Raw genomic sequence first — 25,574 nt, 5'->3', positions numbered from 1 at the left:
CCATGAAGATATACTTCTATCATTTCTCAGAAACGGTGCAGCCCCTTATTGCTTTTACATTTATCTCATTAATTGGTAGTAGATGAATCCTTGTGCAGATAATCAATTGTATCTGTATGATTTAGTCAGTGCAGCTGAAGTTGAAGTAAGGTTTATCAGTACTGATCATTACCAGGTGCCCTATGATATTGACAGATGGCTTTTCCATCTGTGCCTTTGAAGATTTATGGCAAAATAATTATTTCTATTCCCTATTACTGTAACTACAATTACTTCAACTTTATTAACCCAGTGACATTGATTCTCATTGTTTTTATGTCAGTTAAGATCCAGTGTGCATGTCTGGAACCTAAAATTAAAGTGAAAGAAGAAATAGGTTAACCTTTCCTCTAAATTAAATTCAGGACTGGTAGCAATTATGTTGTACAGTTTGATGTGCTGTGCATTGCTATGTAGGTCAATCTTTCGTAATTACCACTCATGAACTACTACAAAATCTCAGTACTGACTTCAAAATGAATGGAGTATCTTGCTGTGGCTCACACTCCGTATTATTCTGTGATGTAAGGCACAGCTAACATCGGTGTTCCATTGATAAGTAGTAAATTGCAGTGTATTAACTACATTTACACTCTGTAGCCTTTTGAAATCATTCAATACAGTTTTTGATTTCCTTTAGCGATGCTCTTCACCATTTTCTGGTTTCTCTCCCATCTTCCACCTTCTATTTTCTCAGCCTTAAATAACCACTGATCTTCCCCCGCCACATGTCCTTTTTCTGTTACTGTGAATGGTTTGCATTTCTTGGATACTCCCTCCTACCTTAGAATGTCTGTTGTTATTTAGTTCCCTCATCAAAAAAAACTCCATACATGATCCCCTGTCCTTAGAAATAATTGCCCCAACTCAAAAACAACAACTTGCTGCATGGAGGATAGAGCGGCGGAATGTTTTCAGCAGAGCCTCAGCTACTATGGGCAGACCTACAGAGGAGGAGCGAAAGTGTACGAGGGCAAACACTGGAGGGGTGCAGTTATTATAGCTGTTTTTGGCTGAGGTAGGGAGGGGTGAACCCATGGAGAGATTTGAAGGTAAGATTGAGAATTGTAAAATCATTGTGTTGCTTAACACTGAGTTGAGAAGCTCAATGAATGCAGTGACAAGTCTTGTATTGATGTGCCACTGAACTTGAGTGGGATTGTAGATGCAGCTTCAGGGTCAGTTACTGGACACTAGACTACATGGATCTGGTTGACAGTGAGCCTTGCTTACTTTAGAAGTCTGCACAATTTTGGCCAAACGCAGAAGTCCAAAGTGACCTGGAGCTTAGGTGCTAATGCATCTGAGTTTCCAGTCCAGAGAGTGACAGTTGTTTAAAGGGTAGGCACATTTCACCTGTTGTCATTTGGAAAAGTTCTACACAACATTAAACTGGTCTGTACTGAGGTCCAATCACCAAATCCCCAGGAGATATCAGCAGTTTCCCCCTCAAAATTAAATGGCCAGAAATGTTCAAATACAAACCTGCAAAAAGAGAAGTGGTTTTGTGCTCGTCAGATGAGAAAGGATTAAGAAAAAATATCAGATCAAAGAGGCGGAACCCAAAGCTGTTTCTCCACCAGTCTTCACAGGAAGACACCTTCTTATCAATGTTTACTGCTGGATCAATGTCTATGCAGGCTGATCTTCCTCACTCACAGCTCTGACCACCAATGACCTTGGATACAAGCTCACACAAGTACCTGTGCTGCTTACAGGTACTTGTGTGTTAACTTGACAGTTACCGTCACCTTGGCTCTCAAACCCTTGCAGTCCATTTCTGTTGATTTATGCCATGTATGACATTAACCGCTACACTGCAGGTCAATAAAAGCTCTACAAGTAAACTGGGAACTTCTGATTTTCATCCAACGAGACTTTTGCATTCACATCTGGAAAGAATCTTTGGAGCATTTTCTTGAAGAAACCTCCACTCTACTGTAGTACTATATTTTTTACATAGGCAACTGGGATTTCTATCAAAGCTGTAGCGGCAAAGCAGGAGCTTCGAGGTATGGATCTCCTGCCAACTAGAAATTGTTAATACTGAAGTATTGCAGGTGGTGCACAACAAAGAATATGGCAAATTTTTTTGTTTTTCCCAAAAATCTCACTTCTCTACTACGCTGACAGCAATGGAGCTAGACTGAGCATAATTAATTTAAATCTAATGGATTTAGTTGAATAGGTTCCGCTACAAAACTGCCTGTGTAACTTTGTCCTTGTATCTGATAATCAGCATGCAGAGATACGTATCTTTGTGCAATGTTTCCTTTGCGCTATGCATGCAGTATCTGTGGTTTAAAGGAACTAATTTTTCAGTTCTCTCATTAGATTATTATGTTTGATTCTATTAATATAGAAGAACAAAACGAGGATGAAAATGATAATGAATTGCAATGATTAGGGATGCATTCCCTGACAATGTGGTGAAAAGCAGGCTCAGCAATAACATTAGGAAGGGTATTAGATTTGTGCTGGGTGGAGGGTGGGGAAGGAAGAGGTCTGTGGAAATTCAACAGAGAATTAACTAATTTACTGAGATGCACTGGAGTGATGGACTGAATGAACACTGCAGTATAATTCGATCTTGGTAAGAATTCTGTACCTTTCTACTTCACTGCTTTAAGCCACCATCTCTATGAAGGATACGATTTCATTTGAGCTACCAAACAATAGTGTTCCTCAGACCAAGTAACCATTTTTCATCTCTAACCTTGGGGAGTGAGTATCACAACTAATATCACACTTGATATTAAGTGATGTGCAGTTCTCAACAGGAATGACTGGATTATGATTGGAATCTTGCGAATAAAAATTCACCCATTGTTGAAGGGAGGCAACTTTTATAAGCAAAGTTAAATACATATTTAAGCAGTGCTATTTTTCATGTCCAGCACATACAGAGGACATTTCTTACCCATGGTCTTATCTCTTGGTATACTGAGGTTAATTTGTTAAATTAATTATCATCGTCTGACTACTGATTATAACTGTTTGGTCAATATTGTTGGCACTTTTACCACAGGACAGCTGATGGAAGTGTATGTGAAATGTGCTTGCTCTTTTCCCTTAGCTAGTTCCTAGGTATAGAGGATGACTTCCACTTTAGTTGTAGGTGTTCTGAGGTGACTGATGAAGCCAATATGGAACCACAGATTTTACCACTGATGGAGGTGCCTGACAGAACAGGTGCATCATTCTGGATACCATTGGGGGAATGGCCTCCCCAAGGACAACAGCAGTGACAGCCCAGTTCGTGGCACCACGGTGGGCACCCCTGTACAGAATGGTGGGAACAAGACTGGGAGAATGGTAATGGTTGAGACTTTAATTGTCAGGGCTTCATATAGGTGTTTCTGGGCTACAAAAGAGACTCATGTTGGTCTGTTGCCTCCCTGGTGCTAGAGTCAAGGGTAATTCTCAAAGGGGAGGTCATAGTACATGCAGGTACCAATGAGATGGATAGGAGAAGGGATGAGATCCCACAATGTGTTTAGGGAGATAGGTAGCCTCAAACGTTGTAATCTGGTGCCACAGGCTAATGAGTATAGGAGTGGCAGGATAGGTCAGATGAATGCTTGGCTGAAGGGATGGTGCGGGAGGATTAGGCTTCTGGATCACTGGAACTGTTTCTGAGGAAGGTAAGACCTGTACAAGTAGGGTGGGTTGCACCTTATCCAGAGTGGGACCAACATCCCTGCCGGAATGTTTGCTCATGCTGTTGGGGAAGGTTCAAACTGAGTTGGCAGGGGAAAGAGAATTAGAGTAGCTGTTCAGATGGAGAGCTGCAATCACCTAGAGTTAGTCCAGTCGGCAGAACAAGTGAGTAAGTGAACATCAAGGGAATTCAAAGCTAAATTGCATCTATTTCTGTGCAAGGAATATAAAGTAGATGAACTCAAAACTTTACTTAGCATGAGGGTCTAAGATATTGTCACTGAGACATGGTTAAAGGATGGGCGGGGCTGGCACTCAATATCCCAGGGTACAGAATTTTCAAGTGAGATGGAAGGGAGAGTAAAAGGGAAGGAGCTATTACACTGTTCTGAGGGAGAGGTCGTCGAAGGTTCCTCAAACGAGGCCACGCGGGTAGAGATTAGAAGCATAAAAGATATTGTCACTTTGCTGGGGGTGTCTTGCAGACCTCTCAACTGTCAGCAAGAGATAGAGGAACAGATATGTACACAGAAATTAAAGATGCAATAAAATAAATTTCAATTTCCCATATGTTAACTGGGATTGCTTCAGCATTAACGGCTCAGAAGGGGTGGAATTTTTGAGGTGTGTCCAGATGAGCATTTTGACACAGTGTGTAGATATACCAATGGACCATTACTGGACCTTATCTTGGGGAATGTGGCTGGTCAGTGGAGGGATTGTCAGTGGGAGATAATTTTGGAGATAGTGACCATAACTCTGTGTATTTTAAAGTGGTTATGGAAAAGGATAGGGATGAACCAGCAATAAAAGTCTTAAACTGGAGCAAGGTCAATTTCATTAACATAAGGGATGACCTGGCAAAGGCAGACTGGGAGCATCTACTTGCAGGTAAGTCTACATCGGCACAGTGGGAAGCATTCAAAGGAGAAATAGCAAGAGTTCAGGGCCAAAGCATTCCTATAAGGGGAAAAGCCAGGTGTAACAAGTAGAGGGAACTCTGGATGTCGAGGGATATTCAGGGTTGGATAAAGAGAAAAATGGAAACCTATGATAAGTATAAGGAACTAATGATGGGGGAGGCCCATCAAGCGTATAAAAAGAATAGGGAGGAGCTTAAGAAGGAAATTAGGAAGGCAAAGAGGGGTCACAAGAAGTCACTGGCGGACAGGATTGAGGTAATCTGAAGTTCTATTAGTACATGAAGGACTAAAGAATAACCAGGGAAAAATTCGTGTCCATTAAGGACAATGGGAGCAATCTATGTGTGGAGCCAGAAGGTACAGGTGAGGTCCTAAATGAATACTTTTCATCAGTTTCACAATGGAAACGGATTCTGTAGTTGGAGAATTCAATGATGGGGTAGGTAAAGGTCGAGAGCAGGTCTCCATCAATAAAGAGGAGGCACTCGATGCCTTTGCGGGCTTAAAGGTGGATAACTCCACAGGAATGGATGACATTTATCCCAAGCTGCTATGGGAGGCAAGGGGAAAGATTGCTGGGGCTCTGAGACTTTCAAATCCTTGCTAGAGACAAGTGAGGGAGCAGATGACTGGAGGACAGCAAACATGGTCCCCCTTTTCAAGAAACGCATTAGGGAAAAGCCTGGTAACTATAGACTTGTGACCCCAACATTGGTGGTAGGGAAGACACTGGGAACAATTCTGAGGGAGAGGATTAATGATCATTTGGAAAGGTTTAGGTAAGGGGTAAGAGATTCAAAGAAGTAATGAGCGGAACCTCCTTCACCCAGAGAGTTGCAAGTACCTAGAGCGCACTGCCTGAGACTGTAGTTGAAGCTGGGTCGCTGACCGCATTTAAGAAGTGTCTAGAGAAACACTTGAATCCCTCAAGCATAAAGGGCTATGGACCAAGTGCTGAGTGATGGGGCTAATATGCAAGGGTGCCCACTGGTTGGTGTGGATGAGTTGGGTCAAGTAGCCAGTTTGCGTTGCAGTGCAATTCAATGATTCTGGGCATGTAAGGAGTTTGTGAGGCTGTGTGCTTCCAGTGCATGGACCCGAGGTTCTAAGTGCTGTCCTGTATGAACCTTTCCAATTTGAGTGGTTATGGGCTTGAGATTCACATGAATCCCATGTTGTACTTTTTTTCAAGGACGTTTCGAGAAGTCCTTGAATCTTTTCCTCTGTCTACCTGATAATCTCTTTCTGTGAAAGAACTCAGAATAGTGTGTCTGCTTTGGGCATTTGATGTCAGGCATGCGATCTGCTTAACAGAGCTAAGAGTAATTAGAGCTTCGGTGCTAGGGATTTGGCTTGGGAGAGGAGAATTGCCTTTCCTGTCAGTGGATAAGGAGAAATTGGCAGAGAAAATTCTGGTGACGTGCAATGCTTTGAGGTGTCTGCAATAGGTATTCCATTGTCTTAGAAACATATAGGAGGGCCAAGATTTCAGCTGACTGTTAGACTGAGAGGTTTGTCGCACATTTGATGTTTTGATTGTCAACACTCATTTTTTCGGATGGCCAGATGTATTAGCGTACTGAAGGTAATGATGAATTTCATCATCTATGTCTGCCTTCACTGAGAGCAGAGCTATGGGAAATTGTCCATGTTTTCCAATGTCTTACTATGGACCTGTATTGAGGACAAGTTTTGTAAAACTGGTTGGTAGGGGTCCTCTTGTATCCTTTAGTGAATTAGTCAAAAATAACATGAAACTCAGCCTCCAAACGTGTATACACAAACATCATCTGCCTGTCTTGACACTTCCTGACACTTTTCAATATTTCTAGAATCTGCATTTTTGAAAAAAAAATTTCATCCTAGAGATAGCATGAGGCAGATTGGTTCCCACAGGTTAATGCAATAACCAGATGTTATGACTATCTAATTCTAATACTTGAAGATACGAAGCTGCATAAATATAGTATGTAACTGGCATATCCATAGGATAGGATTGTACTTCCACCACATTTTTTTGTTTCAGATTTCCAGCAATTGCTGGGTTCTGCATCTCACAGTTCCAACACTTTTTCTTTGTTTTTATTTCCGACAAAGGGTTATTGACCTGAAATATTGACTCTGTTTCTCTCTCCATGGATGCTGTCTATCTTACTGAGTATTTCCAGCATTTTCTGTTGATATTTAGACATTTCAGCCACTACAGTTTTTCACCTTTCAGTTGGATTGCAGGGAGTTGCTTTTCATTGTGTGAAGATTTGATTTAGGAGAAGCATCCCAAAAACCAAAAACCTTTGCAATTAATGGGGAAATGAATTCCCAAAACTATGGTTTCAAGCAAGTGATGACATTTATTTATATAATAAATATAAATAAATGGACAGTCAGCGCCTCTTTCCCAGGGCACCAATGCTCAATACAAGAGGGCATGGCTTTAAAGTAATGGGTGGGAAGTTCAAGGGAGATATCAGAGGGAGGTTTTTACCCAGAGAGTGGTTGGGGCGTGGAATGTGCTGCCTGGGGCGGTGGTGGAGGCAGGTACATTGGTCAAATTCAAGAGATTACTAAATAAGCATATGGAAGAATTTAAAATAGAGGGATATGTGGGAGGAAGGGGTTAGATAGTCTTAGGTTTAAGGGTCGGCACAACATTGTGGGCCAAAGGGCCTGTATTGTGCTGTACTGTTCTATGTTCTTGCCTGCATCCTCCACATGAAATCCTACGAGGCCAAAGACTCCTATGCATGCAACTTGGGTATCATTGGTTTTATTGACATTGCAAGTATCAAAAAAATCTGGAGATTGTGGATTTCTCTGAGAGGAGGAGTGAAAGTGATTGTAGATAGAAATGTAAAATCATAAACTGAACTATAAAATTTCAGGATCAGTTAGTTTCCTACTGTAAAGCTCTTTGAAAAAAGCTGTAGCTCTACATTTGCTTAATCACAAAGTGCAACTAAATTGAGGGATATTCTCAGATATATTGCTGTTTCTTGTTAATATCTGCAATCAGTAGTAGAGACTTAACGACATAATTAAAACATATTCTTTATATTCCTTTTTAGAATACCTTGCAAGTCTTCTCACATATATGAACTTTACTTGATTCTAATTTACATTATTCAATATTCAGTGAAATGTACCTTTTTGTTATGTAAAAGACTTGGCTCCCATGGGCACTGTTAAACAGGGTGTGGTGTGCTTCAGTAAGCTTCCCTACACGGTGCTGTGTGTGTGCAGTTGATTGTCTTTTGTCTTTGAAGTGGAGCAGGACAGTGACAAACTAATGTGGATATTTAGAGGCTGGGGTCCAATTCTCACCCAGGTATTTTTTTATTGAATATTTGGTGCAGTGAATGCAAAAGGCTTAAGGTATTGAAAAGCCAAGTGAATCATGTTGCTTTATTTATGTAAGAAATTAAAGGCACAGAGTAATTAATGAGAATCAATGTTTATATCTCCCTATTTTAACCTAGGAAGTTTTTATAGACTGTACTTCAGCCTTCATTTCTGTGTTAAAACTACAAAGTAACTGGAACTGGAGGATTAAGGAAAAGTATGAAAGACACTTATTCCACTGAAAAGCTGATTAGTGGGGCATAGATTTTCACTGAAATTAAACTCAGTTGGTTCAAAAACGAGAACTTTTATTTTTCTCTTCTCTCTTATATTTTTCTGAACATGTTGATTCCTCTGTATTTTGTATCCCATGTGCTTTCCAGTAATTCAATGTGTGCTTGTTTTGGTAGGCTATTCCACAGCAGAAAGGGTAGCAATCAAGCAGATCATTAATCCAGTCGAACACATTCATTTTGAACTGGGCCTTTTGAATGACAGTAAAGCAGGAAACCTTATGACTGCTTTGTCTCAGTTACCCCTTGCTCAGGGTCACCTATCTCAGCATAGTCGTACAATAATACTTTGCATTATTACTCCATTTTCATTAAATCAAACTTTTCCTATTTTGTGAAAGGCATCAGAGAATAAATATCTCCTCGGTAATCCAGTTCAATATCAGTTTAATATAACTGAAGCAAAATTGGAATGTAATGTTCTGAAAGTTCAGTTGGTTAGCCCGTTACTTGGGTTTGTTTACAGTATTTTTTGTTCCCTCCTCCAGAGTGCAGAGCAGGTTAGCACATTCTGTCGAAGTTTACATGAACTGCATCCTTCTGATATGGCTGGGCAGAAGGAAAGCCTTGATCAGCCTCTAAGGCCACTGGCACGGCATCTGTCTGATGCAGAGAGACTTCGGAAAGTGATCCATGAACTGATAGACACAGAGAAGTCCTATGTAAAGGTATGTGGGGGGGGGGGTTACAATTAATGGCATGTGTATATTTCTGTTAATGAAATTAAACTTTGTAAGATTGCTTGTGCTTTGCTCTTTGCCAGTTTTCTTCAAGTGTCGCCCTGTTCTTGTGGTACCTCTGACACTTGCTCGGGTCCATTTCTACAGACACAAGCTTCATTTGGATATTTCATCCATCTCCCCATTCTTGCATAGACTGTTGGTAGACAATTTGACATTGAAGATCATTGCAATCAATCATAATTCTATCTTCCATGATGTATTTTATGGTAAAAGGCCCTGGATAGTGATAGGAATGGAAAAGCAGCTCTTTCCACTCCCTTGTCCAAGTATACTGAATCCTATTGTGGTGTTCCAACTGATGTCCTGACAGGAATACCTAATTTCCAATTAAATAGATTAATTGTTACATGAAATCCTATCAGACTATGCAAAAATGGTCATATACCTTCCAAACACCAGATTTGATGTGCCCATTAAACCCTGATAAATGCTGCGAGAACATCTATATCACGATTAGCTATTGCCAAGCAGTAGACTGGGAAGTGCTTGAGTTGAAGAGCCTCACTGTATTGGGAGCGGCAATGATCAAGTGCATGTCTGTTGCATCACAGCATTATCTAGATTGATTTTACTGAGCCTTGTTTTTCCTGCTGCTAAATTATTGCTTTAGATGTGCTAATTTTTTGACCTTTCAGATTTGCATTGTATATTCATTCTATTTGTAGAACTGTCCAGTATTTAATGAGGGCATCTGATATTTCAGTCTGCTTGGATTATATTTGTACTATCTGAGACTGTGGATGTTTCTGTTCCAAGGAACATTTATAAATTGAGTGTGGTGAAAGTCCATGATTGAAGCATTCACCCTGCCGTGGTTCCTTGAAACGGACACAGCAGCTTCACAACTAGACAATATAAATCCTGACACAAAGCTCTTGAGGATTTTATCATTCAAAAGTCAATGTGGCGGGGCAAGTAATTTAATTCCACCAGCAGCTGATCTGAGTTAGGCAGCCATCTTGAGGGGAACATGTTCAGTTACTCCAGATGGGATACACTGATCTCTGGAGACTGAGCTATAAATAAGACTTGAAATCTTCTCTCACTTGTAAAATTATCAACAATGCAAGGTTAAATTGTACAGTTTTTTTTTGCTGTTATGGTGGATTTGTTCATCAGTGTATGATCTGAAGATTGGTGAGAGGAATTCTTTTGATATTTAAACTGAGAAGGAGAAACCCTGTGTTAGTTACTCCTTTGGGTACAGTGAAGTAACAAGCCAGTCCACGATAATCCCACTATTTCTGTATTTCGGGTGTTGGAAACCTATTCACTCCTAAATATGCATAAATTGAATGCAGGATATAGGAAAAAATGTGATTTAACTTTAATATGTCTCCAATACAAAAATTGATTATCTGGCATTAAATATAACCACAAATGTAATAAGAGTAAAAGTAATGAATCACTGACAAATACGGAAAGAAGAAAGCAGAAGTAAGCTGCCTTTGATCAGCAAATTGAAAGTAGACAGAAAACGAAAGAATTAATTGGGAAGCTAATAAATAACCAAGACAAGTCATGTTACAGTAGATTTTATATTGAATGGTATGCATCTCTCAAAAATTCACACTGGCAGAGACGGGTCAGAGCTGGACAAACATTCGTCTCCTTTATAATTATTTTGTGCTCCTAATCCACTGACCAAACCTTTGAATATCAAGACTGATGAGAAACACAAAGGCAAAGTAAAGAGAAGACGTAAAGGGCAAGTTTGCAGATGTCATGAGTTGATGATATTTATCTCAGAACTCCTTTCAATCAAATCGGTTAACCATTTCTCCACCTGGATGTTGAAATATTGACTCCCTTGCAGACAAAATATTAGTGATAAATAATATGTGTAATTAATGCACCTTGCCATCTGAATGCTGTGTTCAATATTTTCAAAGTACTATATATGCACTGATTCATCTAGAAAATAATTGGGCATTAAAGGAAATATAGAAAGTTAACTTCCAGGGACAAACCAACATATCTCTAGACCTGACATTTTGATTAATATCTAACAATATCTAACAATCCAAAAATATTTAAAATATTTTTTTAAATAATTACTATCCTACTTCAAACAATTTATCTTAAAAACTGTTGTATCATGAACTCTGTGCAATTTAATGAAATTTACTTACTGGACTGACTGTGGTTTAGTACCCAATTTATTGCAGTGATTGTATTGCATTGGTTAATCGTTCAGTGCAGTTATCACCACTCATCAACTATGCAGGGGCTTTTTTGTGTCTGCCACGATCCTGCTGATACCAAAGAAGTCCCTGTTCAATGTAATAGATATTTCAAAACACCTGGGAATCATTATAAGATTGTATTTGCATTTTGGGTTTCGGGCAGTCATTGTAAACTAGAGCTTTACTCTTGTGGTTTTACATCTGCATCCCACAATGAGATCAGTGCCTTGTAATCATGCATGACTTTCCATTATTTTCTGTGTCATAATACTCAACTTTCTAATAAAATGCATGTGATTTATTTGACTACATTTTTATCTTTATTAAATTTTTAAATACTAGTATTTCTTAATTTAACTTTTTTCCTTTTCATACTGCATCTCCCCTGTTGCATTATTCTTATGCCATCTCTATATTTTCATTCTTTCAGTTAAATTTCCATTCCTTTGCTTTTCTTCATTTTGCTTCCTATTTTTCAATCTCTGTCCTTTTGGCTTCTGCTCTCATATCTTGTAATTCAAAGACATCCAGATTCATATTTCTTGAAGTTCAGTAGTCTGTGTCTAATTTGTTTTTCCATTCAATTCCTCACTGCAGGATACCCCTTCCCATGTGATTCATCACCATAACTACCTCCTGTTCTCCAAGTCTTGGAGGCTGAACTCTTTGCCTGAGATTTTTAAACTAGCATCCTGAAAAATACTGGAATTTTTTACTCCTTAAATCTCACTGCCCACCAGTTTCCTGCCTCTCAGAAGAAACAAAAAAAACTCTGGAATTGCCCAATCTGTTTCACTTTGTTCAGAATTTCTCACATCATACACTGCAAACTCTCATCTCCCAGACAGAATGAGAGTTAGCTACTCATTTTTGACTTTGACTAGCTGCAATGAACATTGTTGTTTCAATGTTGGTATGGTTTAACTTGCACTCAAATTTTCATCCCTTACTTCTGTGAAGTATTCATTCATTTCTTTCCCTCTCTGCAGTGAGCAAAATGAGATCGTGATCCTCCTGCTTGCAAAGTGTATAATTTAATTGGCAGACTATTAATGACTCCAATGGATGATATGCTAATACACAGAAAAAGCTACACACAGTCACCATTCTTCTGAGTATAAATTAGAACTAAGAACAAACATTCAGTTTAAGAAATGTAATTTCAAATCCCATTTTAAAGGCATTCATTTTTTTGCACTCAAAGTGACAAAAGTTTAAATTGGAACTTTGACTATTTCAGACATCCTGTGCTGGTATCATATACAAAAAATTGTGCACATCAAGTCATGCAGAGTGAAATGTCCTCTGCTCAATAGCAAGGCTCAGTTCCAAATTAGATTTGGTCTTGCTGTACCATTTGTGGCAATTTCAGAGCATTAATTGCACATTTCTTTTTATAGCTCGAGTGATATCACAAAATTGATGACAGCTTTGTGTTTTTGACCAAACTGCCAACAGATAAAGTAATCCATCATCCTATTTATTTGGTTGGATTTGAGCCCACTGCCTGTTTTAAAACAACAGGTGACAAGTATCTGATAGAGGCCATTTTCAAATCAGATTCCAGGGAACCTTTGGAACCCAATCCTTCCTGAATTCCATGCTCTAAATAATGAGCATATATTAATAGTTGATGGAAAATATGAAATCCATTGAAATATGTTCTCTTTCAGTTTACAACTTGAGTGATTTCAGAATTGCTGTGATATCATTGCATTTTATATCCATATTACATTTAAATAGGTGTTCTGAAATTTTCCATGTCATACTTTTCTCTCTTTGTGGTCATCAAAAGCAGGAATTTTGGAGTTTAATAATAACTAGTTCAGGGTTTCAGCAATAAGCTGCCTTAATTAGGTTACCGCAGAGTGAAGCCCCCTCTTTTCTCCCCTAATAACATGGTCTAAACCTTGGAAAAATGCATTATTAAATAGATCATTATCATTTTTCTATATCTTTTATCAATCGCACCAAGACCACATTGGGTTAAGTTCTCAAATTAGGGACATTCTATTTGGAGCCCCAAGCCCCACTAGGAACTGGATTTGAGGCTATTCAAACCTACTTCATGCACGATCTTTACAATTGGAAAACATGAAATTTTCATTTTCTCATTTTGAGCTGCTCCCAAACCCAAGTCCCAGTGGTGTATAAACCAAATGACTAGGTTCTCTTTAGTCTGAAATGTACTTAGTCTAGAAGACAGAGGTTGAATGTTCGTACGTCCTCAGCGCCTTGGAAAACTTCAGTGGTATTTCGGAACTCAGAGTAGAATCAGTTTGCATTTTGCTTGCACATTTTGTCTGCATACTAGATTTGTTTGAAGCCACCCTTATTTGTTTTAATAAAGCTACTTTTATAGACATTTTGGGAAAATACACCACTGTAAAAGTATTTGGAAGGAATTTTAGTGTTAAGTAAGTTAAATAGTAGTCATTATTTCTACATTGTGCAACCAATCAAACAATAATCCCATAGTTCATTGAGATGGGAGTATGGCAATCTAGTGGTTAGGTTACCATCCAAACTAAGGTTTAATACCAATGACTAGGAGAAATGTGTTTGAATCCCACCAATGGGATGGGATTCAAAGTTAATTAACGATGGAATTAAAAGAAAAATAGCTAGTCTTATTAGTGGAAAGCACAAAACTACTGGATTGTCATTAGACCCACCCCATTTGTATTGGCATCGCCAGTGACATCTACGTCCTGTGAATAAGTAAAGTTCAAAAAGATGATGCAGTGTTCAGCAATAACAAAATGCATAAGTGTTCTGTCAAATAACTTATTACCTGAAAGATGAGTAAAGAACATTGAATCTCTGTCTTTTGAAGGATCTGAGCCGTCTGTTTGAAGTCTACCTGGATCCCTTACAAAATGAGACCTTCCTTACACAAGATGAGGTATGAAGTTTGACTTTTAATTTATTTTCAGATATTTGGTAGTTTTAGGCCAACATTTTCTGAGCATTTGCTCAGACCAATGTAATACAGGCTACTCAAGACCCTGCAGAGAAAAACACATAGCCTGCAAACCCATGTCTTACTACAGGATCTCAGAACAGTCTATATTTACACACAAGTTTTGTGTACAAGACTACAGGTCTGAATGATGATTGCATTTAAGTGTTGGGGTGAAGCCTGACTGCATCCCATTTTTGAAGGTTATGCAGGTTTTAGTCATTCTCGTCTACTTTACTGGGACCATCTTATTTGAGTCCACACCTGGCTGCAGTTATAAAGTGGGGATGAACTCAGAATGGTACAAGCCCAAAGGTGACCTTGGCTGACTATGTCTCAAGTGGTTTTGTGGTTAAACATGAATCATTTGTCTTTGAAACTAATATTGTAGTATAACTAACAGTTGTTTACATGGTTAACTGTGAAACTGTATGATGATTTTCATGAGTGCATTTTGATGGCGATGAGGTAAGTAAATTTGACATCTTCAATAGAAATGCAACTTTCGTGAAGCCTATCATAGACAGCAAATAACAATGATGCAAAATAACATTCTTGGCAGTTAAATCATTGCATTCTTTTACACAGCATCCTCTGTACTATATGTTAACTCCAGGGCAATAATCTTAAGTGAAACTCTATGAATCTGACTAACCATCCACCCTTTAACTGCTAAAGATTGCCGTGCTGTTTGCTTCCCTGACTGCTTGCTGTGCCTGTGATTTAACTTTCCTGTAATTCATAGCCACAGGGCACTCAAATATATCATTTTTTCTGGTATGGCCACCTCATGTTCACCCTAAGTTTGACCCTTTTACAGTGTTCTCTAGCAGATGGATGAGGCTGTGAGGAACATACTTTAACATCATGGGTGCAACAACCAGTTAGACACAAGGGAACCGAATCATAATGCACAGAAAAATCTGGTGGCGGCAGCAGCACATTTTTAAAGATTAAGCCCCAGGATGACTGTAAATTCACAGGATCAAATAGAAGGGTTTCCACATGAAACACTGGAGATACAGATTACCCTTGCCCATTTTATGGGCAAGGGTTATCTTGGGTTCTTTAATATCTTTTTAATTGTGCATCAGTGCGGTTTTATGTCTGTCACCTTTTTGAATTATGTCAAGATTAAATCTTCTGGTGAACATTTTAATAGTATTCACAGTGATATTCGATGTCTTAATCCCATTATTTAGTTTTCAGTTCATTATCCTGGTTGCTAGTTAACTTTGGTACTAATGTTTTGTTTTCCTTTTGTTGCTGTCAGTGGCCACGACAGCTGCAAGCAAAAATCTGCTCCTGATTAAGGTTAAATGTGAACCCTGTGTGTAATCTTGATGAAGCATTTATACATCCTGTAGTTCGATTTGTGTTTCCTGTGACTCTGATGCTCAGACAAATGACAGTAATAAGTGTTTGCACAGAACAGAATATTAGACTTCCTCTGCTTCCATGTCTTTGCAGATGGAGTCACTCTTTGGGAGCCTGCCAGAAATGCTCCAGTTTCAGAAGATGTTTCTGCAGACACTCGAGGATGGTATTGCTTTATCACCTGATTTCAACAAGCTGGAAACTCCATCCCAATTTAAAGTAAGCGGGGAATAAAGTTGCACACAGAATGAGGCAAAGATAAGTTTAAAAATGGTTATGATGTATCACTTGGTAATAACTAATGCTGATTCCTGTTGACGAAGTATGAGTGGGTAATACCAGGCTGGTTAACCTAACTGATACTAATCTGAGTAATTCAAGACCTATGTATGGGTAACATAAGAACTAAAAACACATTGAGTTATCTAATCTGAGCATAAATTATTCAAGAGTTCTTATCATCTACTTTAGTCTGCATCATGTGTACACCAGTAATGAAATTGAATCACCGTACAAAGTGTTGCATAAAGTGGCTCTGATTTCACTCTTTAATCACCTTGGATCTGCAGAGAACTCTGAAATTATTAAGAGCACTAGAACTTACCTTTTTATATGTTGAAAGGAATCCATTCCCTCACTTTATTTGGTCCATATCTGCAAGTATGTTTGGCCTAGATTTTTAAATCTCAAATCCCATTTCTTGTGCACATATACATACAAGAGAGTGTATGAGAAATTGTACTGAGTTTCAGAGAAATTTTGTAATTATATTGACTTATGGAAGGAGAGGTGATTTATTTTTTCCCTCTTTGATATTCAATGGATACAGACACCATAGTCAAGGTGACAATTTATTACCCAACCCCAAATGTTCTTAAGAGTTTGTTGGAGGCTCACCTTCTCGAATCCATGTTGTCCATGTGGTGGCGATGCTAGTGTGTGATGGTAGATGGTTCCTGGATTTTGACCAAACAACAAAGAAGAAATAGGGATATATTTCCAAGGTAGAATGGTGTGGCAGAACTAGCTGTATCCCTTATGCCTCCTGGCCTTGTGCTGAATTGCAAGTTTGGGAGATGCAACTAAAGAAACTTGTACCAGTATTGAAGGGAAACATTCTTGTTTTGGATGGTGGCGGGGGTACTTGTCAAATGGGCTGCATTTTCTTGGATGGCTTGAAGTCCTTGTTGGAACTGCACTCATCTGGACAAATGTGCCTTGTGGGTGGAAAGGTTTTTTGGCCATCAGTAGAATGCTTGCTGCATAATTTTTAGCTTCTGACCTGCTCTTGTAGCCATGAATTTAATGTGACAGATACAGCTTAGTCTCCAGCTTGCTGAAGGTTTGGACTTGCTATAAAAGGGGGATTTGCTGGACAGACATGTTGGAAGTAACCGATGCACATGCATGGTGAAAATGTTACTACACTTGTTAGCCCAAGACTGAATATGGTCTAGATCTTAATATATCTAAGCATAAACTCCTTTGTTATCTGAGGAATTGTGAATGGACCTGAAATTATGCAGTCATTGGTGAACGTCCCCATTTTTTTTAACAAGGTAATGTGCAGAAAGTGATCAAAGTTGAAGCTGTTTAGACACAGGACACTGTCCAAAGGAGTTCCTATAGTCCTGGGGCTGAGATGATCAACCTCCAAGAAACACAACCATCTTCCTTTGTCACATTACTCAATGGAGTTTCTCCTTGATCTCTAGTTTTTAATGAGTTCATCATTCTTGCCTCACATTATGATTTTTGGAAATTTTGTCCATGTTCAGACCATAAGTAGTCTGGCAATATTTATTTTCAAGACTTGCATCTAAATGTGCCTGCTTGAACAAGATTCTGGAGAGCTAGTTCAGGAAATCTCAACCGCGTCACGACGGCAGCTCACGGCTTCAGAATGGGAGAGCAACAGCGAAGTCATTTTCATCTGTTGCTGATCATGTATGTGGCCTCCCAGTTCTAGTGCTGATTTATGGAGTAGTTTTATGCTAGAGGTTATGGCCTGGATTGACAGCGTGATTCCTCAGTCTTGCAACAGGCAGAAGACTGGTTGATTTCAAGCTTGCCAAGAGTCATTTCTGCCCATGAGTCTCAACCAAGGGAGCATTGTTCTAAACCAGTCTCCTCAACCCATTTTTAAGTGTGACCATGTGTGGACAGAATCAGTGTTTCAGACCTTCTACTGGAAGGACACTGAGGCAGTTTTCGCATAACATTGAATTTATTTGTTTCTGTTTCAGAAACTCTTGTTTTCCCTGGGTGGTTCATTCCTGTATTATGCTGATCACTTCAAACTCTACAGTGGTTTTTGTGCAAACCACAGAAAGGCCCAGAAAGTTTTGGAAAGAGGTAAGATATAAATAAGTTATCAATAAATTTTAATTAGTTGAGTTTGTGTGGTTTTTTTATTGCAAGACTGGCTCTTGCTGCATTTTAGTTTTATTCGTCATGATGGAATGACTGAGAGTTGAATTAAAGCTGATGAATAAGCACTGGCCTCCTTTCCCCTGAGTGGGGCCCCATGCCTAAACTTGTTGTGTACATTCCCCATTGTTTCATGTGCATCTTTTTAGGAGCTGGAAGACCAGTGTCACTGGCTCAGATGGTCCCAGAGCCAAACAAAGCAGCTGCCTGATGGCAAGGCTTTCAGCCCTAGCTTTGCTGCCTGTGAAAGCTGTGATTCTTATTATGTTTCCAAATGCCTCTGGATCTCAGAAACATTAGGTCGATTGCATTTAAAATCATTTTAAACACTTTTAAATAATGAAAATCATAAAACAGTGCAAGTTTATAACAAATGCAACTTGCTCTATTCTTCCCTTACTGCTCTGCCGTCCTACGATCAATTGAATGGACTCGAATGCTGCTCCAGCATCTGAGAGCATAACCAGTGTAAATGCCTGGGAATATTAGCAAGCTTCTGTTTGGCTGATTTGATTCTTTGAACAGTCCAGCAGTGGAGTACAATGGGGAAATCATCATCTAACCTCAGTCAGTCAGTCATTTAGCAGCACTTGTACTGAGAAATGTTGATGGTTCATGCAAAACCACTGACAAAACCCGGGCTGTGTTTGCCGAAGATGCTAACCGATGAAGATAACATTGGAGTTGATCTGCACACAAAAACCAATTCCACTATTGATTCCAGAATGCAGAGAAAAGTTTTACTCATAGAAAATTAGATTTAATGGCTTTTCGAGCAGTAGAAGCACATTACTTGATGTTTGTTAATCACATGCCTTATTTTTTGTTTAGTTAATAGCATGCACTGAACACCTGTTTTATTAAGTTGCAATTATTTTTCAATGGCTTTACTGCTTCTGATGACTAATATCTGCAGAATTAAACACAAGGTATTTTTCAACAATATAATTTTCAGATTCCACCCCCACCAAACACCTCAAGGATTTTATTTTCAGTCCCGTTTGTGAGCAGCACCAATAGGACACTTAATGTCCTATGAATGGAAAACCAGATAGGGGGTATTTTTCTTTTAGATGAGGTTTTATTTCAATGTTATTTGAGCTGGTATCTTAGATTTCAAATCCAGTGTGTAATTGAGATTGCCTTCAACACCACATTTATGATTTTAATTTTGTGCTACACTGTGGATGCTGAGAGTAGTGGCATGGCAGAAATGGCGTTTCAAGGTTCTGTGCAGGCACCAGCCAAGAGAAACCTACTTTGCATGGTTCTAGTTTGAGAAATGTGCAAAAAAGTGTGACTAAATTTTGCCCATAATGAGTTGCAGTGTTACAGAGCTAATAGCTACCACTGAGCCATTGCTGCTGAGTTCGTAGTCTTCTGTGCCAGTGGGGGAAGTGGCACAGCCATACATAACTTGCTCACAACAGCAATGGGAAACTTGGTGGGAAAAGTGTGTCCTGGGGCCCAAGTAATTGACTTACGGCAGGGAGTTCAATGTGATACCAACAATAACTTGGGCATTGTGCAAACCTGAAGACTTGACTTAATCTTAAAGTCTCCATCTTTATAGAGACCATCATTAATGATTTTTGCCACAAGATTGATGTGATGCTAACAGATTAGGAATCGCTAATCCAGTGTTCATGAATGTTTCTCATCGCTTCAAAGAAATCCTGGAGGAAAAAAGCATGCATTTGTATACTGTCTTTCATCGCCTCATGACATCCCAACTATTTTGTTTTAAACCACTGCCACTGTTGTGGGAAGATGCAGCAAGTGTTGAATACTGCACAGTTGTGATATTTATCTTGTGCTTGGTGTAAATTTGTCATATTTCTATTGCATTGAAAAATTAAATGAAAAATAAGTGCGTAAAATAATCATAATGCTAAAGATATAAAAACATTTTGTAAACAGTAACAAAATAATCAACCGATGCATTCACAAAGCCATTGATCTTTTCTATGAAGTTGCTCTGTGTGCTTGACATATTCAGCAATATTTCTGTTCAAAGCCACGGTTGTTTGCATAAACCTGTGCCTCGTCTTGTGTTTTTTTTTTCTCCGTGTATTCTCAGAAAATTAATTTTAAGTCTTTTAAATTCCAGCTAAAACTGACAAAGCCTTTAAAGAATTTTTGGATGCACGAAATCCAACAAAGCAACATTCTTTTACCTTGGAATCGTATTTAATCAAGCCTGTGCAGAGAGTTTTGAAATATCCATTATTGTTGAAAGAGCTAGTATCTCTAACTGATGCAGAGAGTGAAGAGCATTATCATCTAACAGGTCAGTACTGAAAGCATACCAAAGGTGAAGACATGATTATCCTTCACAATGGAGTGGTTTGGTTTTATTTAGAAGTAATTTTTTTTACATCCCCAGCAATGGTAGCAGTGTGTAGTTTCAGTTACACTTGTGGTGTGTGGCCAAATCATAATCTCAGTGGTGGGTGGACTTCTCAAAGTAGTGAAAAAGAATGGAGGCAGGGTATGGAGGCATGGTGAGGGTGCTTTCAGAGCCCTCACTAAATTGGATATCCAATCTTTTCAGCAATGGATTACAAGTGTCCCAAATGTTCTTGTTGCCCAATGCTTTCCTGTTTCATAAGAGTTTTAATCTGAATTTGCTCACTTAAAAGTGTTTATTAACTGCTTAGTCAGTTAATTTAATTATTTTTATTTATTCTTTTCGAGTTTTTTTTCTTAATTTCCTAGCTTTCACCGTCTTTAATCTGAAGAAACTTGCTATTTCTGGGATGTGATTTGGTTGATTAGCTCAACAGTATTTTTCTGAAGTGATATTTCTGGAGTCACGCTAAACCATGGGTGGTTTGCAGGGTAAAGCTGGAACCGATAGGCTGATTGCCTGTTAGGAAGAATAGCAATAGTAGAGAAGGAGAGATACTGCAGCAAGATTTTCTTCCACCTGTCAGCAATTGCTAAAAAGTGATCAGGAGTAACACTTCTGTGAACATTTCTACCCCCAACCACCAATTAAGGAATTTCTACTGATGATTTATGATTTGTATTCTTTCACTTTTATGCCTTTTTGTTTGGCTACGATCTTGCAAGACTGCAAAATATGGAACATAGATTTTGTCTCATCCAATTACTCTATCGCCAGATGCTGTTAACACACCCTAACACTTTACCAGTGTTCCTGAGTGACACTTATTTACCATTAATTGTCCTCTGATGCTTGGTTTAGGTTCTGCTCGAACCACATGTCTCTAAATAATCACTACAGCCTAGGTCTAAATGGATAAAACAGCTCAATTCTAGAACGAGCTAAGAGTGAATGTCCTTGATATTAAGGCAGAGTTTGAACAAGTATGGCATCACCAAATAATTTGATACTGGTAGGAATAGGGGGAAGGTTTACAGGCTGGAGTTATATCCAGCACAAAGGAAGATGGTTGAAGTTATTGAGGGTCCTTTATTTAAGCCCCATGAACATTGCAGAAATACGTCAATTACAGCAAGTATTTGCTCCACCCTCTGGGCAGCCCATGAACTGTAAACAGAATATTTATGCCAACATTTAATTTTTCAAAACACTAAAACATCTTCCATCAAAGTCAAAACTAATTCCAACAGAGTCACCATCCATAGTTTTACACTTTAAATGTTGAATTCCAAACGTGAACTTTACATCACCCCTCCATTCATCCATCATCTTTTTTAACATAATTTTATCTATCTAGTCCACACTTCTAGTTTTGGCTTACAACTGGCGCAGACCCAAACTGGGACGAGAAGGCAATATTGTTAATGGATCTGTCAAGAAATGGCAAGTTTTACGTTTTGCCTCCCAAAGGTTACCGTGCAGTGCAGGGGCTTTGCATGCTCTTCACCAAATCTAATATTAGCAAACTTTCAGCTCCTGATTTTCTCTTTCATTGAAGTCGATGGAAGAGTAAATGGTGTAAAACATGCTGCATTTCTGTACCACTCCCTTCCCCAGAAAGTATCTTCTCCTGAGATCCCTTGTTCATCACAGTCTCAAATAATGAAAACTCAGTCATTTATAAAAATATGATAAACACAAAATATTTTAAATATGATACATGATGATTGTGACTTTCTTGCTGAATATTTTATTTTCAATCACAGAAACATTAAAGGCAATGGAGAAAGTGGCTAGTCACATCAATGAAATGCAGAAAATCTATGAGGATTATGGAACAGTCTTCGATCAGCTGATTGCAGAACAACCTGGAACTAGGAAAGAGGTAAAACCTTTTGCATAGAAGTTTTTTTTTTGGCCTTTTGAATATCCTGAATCGTGCTTCACAAAATTCTTCCTCTGTTGTCTCAAGATTCACTGCTATATGAGCTGGAACGAAGTGTTTGCATTCTGTTGAAGGCATTGCAGTGAAGTATGACATCAATCACGCACTTCAGAGTGGATAATTTTGATCAGAATCATACAGTTATACTGTACAGAAACAGGTCCTTCAGTCTAAGTTGCTACCTGAGCTTGTCCCATTTGCCTGCATTTGGCATATATCCTTTAAATCTTTTAAATGTTGTAATTGTACCCACAAGTAGATTAGCAAATCAGAAGTAAGAACCATGGCTTTCATATTCCTACCTGAGACTAATTCCCACACCTTTACCAGTGGCTTGGTCAGACCAGAATACAACATGAACCAGACATCAAACCTTAGATCTTCCTGATCTGCAAGGCTTGTTCCGGCAGTAACATTATAAACTGAACCTGCTTTTTAAATTTAATCATTCATAACTGCAATTAAATGGAACTTCTGGAAACTACAAATTTCAGTAGTCAAAATTATTTGCAAGCCTCTAATTGTGGTATTTTGTGCATGTATTTGCTCACACAAAATCTTTCATGTTATAGGAGAAAAAACTTGCAGATGAAAGTCAATTATGTTGTTGATACAAAGAGGATAGTCATAGGTCACAAGATGATGTTAATCAGTTGGCAAGATGAGCAGAGCAGTGGTAGATGGAATTTAATCCTGTTAAGTACAATGTGAAGGACTTTTGGAGTAAGAATGTACAATAAATGGTAGGGTCTTCGGAACTACTGAGGAACATTGGGGTCTCTGTGTACAAGTCCAAGGTTCCCTAAAGGCGGCAACAGATGTGACATATAGGATCCTTGCCTTCATTAGCTGTGGCATAGAATATGAGGAGGTTATGGTACAACTTTATAAAATATTGGTTAGGTCACACATGGAGTATTGTATACAGATGTGTTTGCACTAGAGATTCAACACAATGTTACCTGGGATGAGCCATTTCAGTTACGAGGAGAGACTGGATAGGCTGGTTTTGTTTTCCTTGAAGTGGAGGAGGCTGAAGGGAGTATATAAAATTATTGAAGAGCATAGATAAAGCAGACAGTAAGAAGCTTTTCCAACAACAGAAGTACCTAAAACTAGAGGGTGTAGTTTTAGGGAAGTTGGGGTGGCAAGAGATTTAAAGTGTATCTGAGGAGGAACTTTTTCACCCAAAGGGTGGTTGGAATCTGGAATGCACTGCCTAAGAGGGTGATGGAAGCAGGTACTGAGGAATTATCTGGATGAGCACTTGAATCACCAGCTGCTAAGTGCTGGTAAATGGGATTAGATGGTCAGCATAGACAAGGTGGGTTGAAGAGCCTGTTTCTGTGCTATATAACTATGATTAATTGCTAAATTTATGGTTACGCTTCGTCTTGAGCTTTAAAGAACTGCAGTACCATTTTTCAGTAAGACAGCATAGCTACAGTAATGGATGTAATCTATTTATATTCTCTGTATCAGTGCAGTAGTTATAAAAATGACAAACAGAAGCAGGAATGGGGTGTGCAGTTCCCCATTACACCTTTTCACCCCTTGAGCATTACAATAAAGTTCACTTTCCCACCTTGACCTCCATAACTTTGGTCCTTGGAGCACGTTAAAAACCCAGTCCCAATGAAGGGTCTCAACCCAGAATGTCGACTGTCCATTTCCCTCCAGCGCTTTGTGTATTGATATAAAAATTATATTGATCCCAGCCCTGAATATACAGAACAACTGATCATCCACAACCCTCTGAGGCAGAAAATTCCATAAAATTAAGGCTGGCAATGTAAGCATGTGACCTGTAATTAGCTTTCTTTTAATCTGATATTAAAAAAGTACAGTAGGAACATTGAATGCAACTCTCCTGAAGATGATGTTTTGCTCTTCTTAACAATCTTTAAGATTTCTGTACTGAACCTCAAATTCTTCTGTTTTATTTTAGGTCACAGAACTTTCAATGGGAGAGCTTTTGTTGTACTCTACCGTAACTTGGTTAAACCCTTTCCCATCTCTCAGTCGAATGAGAAAAGATCCTGAACTAACTGTATTTGGTGAGTGCCATACTGTGTGTGTGTGTGTGTGGTTTGGGGGTGGAGGGGGGGTGTAACTTTGCCGTTATTAATTTAGTAAACAAGAACTCTACATTTTCAATTAGGGCTGAAAGAAAGATTCTCATCTTAGCAACCCGCTCCAAGAAACTAACGTAGCAGATTTTGCTGAATGTTTCTTCTTCACCCCCTTGGGCTCCTGTCTTAAAAGCAACAGAACTTAATATTTTGGCGGCTGTTTGCTATTACAAGAGGGCATATTTCATTTATAAACCTGTACATGGGGCACCAATTGGCTTTTTGCTGTAAAGCCCAATTCTGTCCTTGCACAACATGCACACTTCCAAAAAAAATGATCAGAAATTAATACACATTAAATACATTTTTTTTAAAAAAGGACACTTCAGAAAGAGTTAAGAACATGCTTTTGTTGTGGCCCTAAGCCAACAATCATTTAAGGTAAAAGAGCAAATGCTGGAACCATTCAGCATTTGGGTGGGTGACTTATCATCAAAATGAGAAGAGGTAGAGATTAAAAATCTGCAAGAAATTTTGAAGATCTATTCCTAATTATCCAGTTTAAGGTTTTGCTTCTGGTCATCTTGAGTTAAGTAATGAGAACTGTAAATATACAGTGGCATGCAAAAGTTTGGGCACCCCTGGTCAAAATTTCTGTTACTGTGAATAGTTAAGTGAGTAAAAGATGAACTGATCTCCAAAAGTCAAAGTTAAAGATGAAACATTCTTTTCAATATTTTAAGCAAGATTAGTGTATTATTTTTGTTTTGTACAATTTTAGAGTGAAAAAAGGAAAGGAGCACCACGCAAAAGTTTGGGCACCCCAAGAGATTTGAGCTCTCAGATAACTTTTACCAAGGTCTCAGACCTTCATTAGCTTGTTAGGGCTATGGCTTGTTCACAGTCATCGTTAGGAAAGGCCAGGTGATGCAAATTTCAAAGCTTTATAAATACCCTGACTCCTCAAACCTTGTCCCAACAATCAGCAGCCATGGGCTCCTCTAAGCAGCTGCCTAGCACTCCGAAAATTAAAATAACTGATGCCCAGAAAGCAGGAGAAGGCTATAAGAAGATAGCAAAGCATTTTCAGATAGCTGTTTCCTCAGTTTGTAATGCAATTAAGAAATGGCAGTTAACAGGAACAGTGGAGGTCCGGAAGACCAAGAAAACTTGCCTAGAGAACTGCTCGTAGGATTGCTAGAAAGGCAAATCAAAACCCCCGTTTGACTGCAAAAGACCTTCAGGAAGATTTAGC

The 25,574-nt window shown here is 38.8% G+C and overlaps 1 protein-coding gene across 6 annotated transcripts in view; it reads left to right on the top strand.

The window, feature by feature from the left end:
- The window catches only part of tiam2a (TIAM Rac1 associated GEF 2a), a 217,100-nt gene that overhangs the window by 184,801 nt on the left and 6,725 nt on the right, over positions 1-25,574 (top strand). For all 6 annotated transcript variants that reach the window (XM_052012773.1, XM_052012771.1, XM_052012772.1 and 3 more), the window contains 7 exons: positions 8,743-8,922; positions 14,020-14,088; positions 15,616-15,741; positions 17,769-17,877; positions 20,063-20,242; positions 22,069-22,187; positions 24,196-24,304. In XM_052012773.1, the coding sequence (XP_051868733.1) occupies positions 8,743-8,922; positions 14,020-14,088; positions 15,616-15,741; positions 17,769-17,877; positions 20,063-20,242; positions 22,069-22,187; positions 24,196-24,304 (892 nt within the window). The remainder of the gene's footprint in view (positions 1-8,742; positions 8,923-14,019; positions 14,089-15,615; positions 15,742-17,768; positions 17,878-20,062; positions 20,243-22,068; positions 22,188-24,195; positions 24,305-25,574) is intronic.

The sequence above is a fragment of the Pristis pectinata genome, chromosome 3, assembly GCF_009764475.1.
Source record: "Pristis pectinata isolate sPriPec2 chromosome 3, sPriPec2.1.pri, whole genome shotgun sequence".
NCBI classification, from domain to species: Eukaryota; Metazoa; Chordata; class Chondrichthyes; order Rhinopristiformes; family Pristidae; genus Pristis; species Pristis pectinata.
This window is presented reverse-complemented; position numbering and strand designations above follow the sequence as displayed.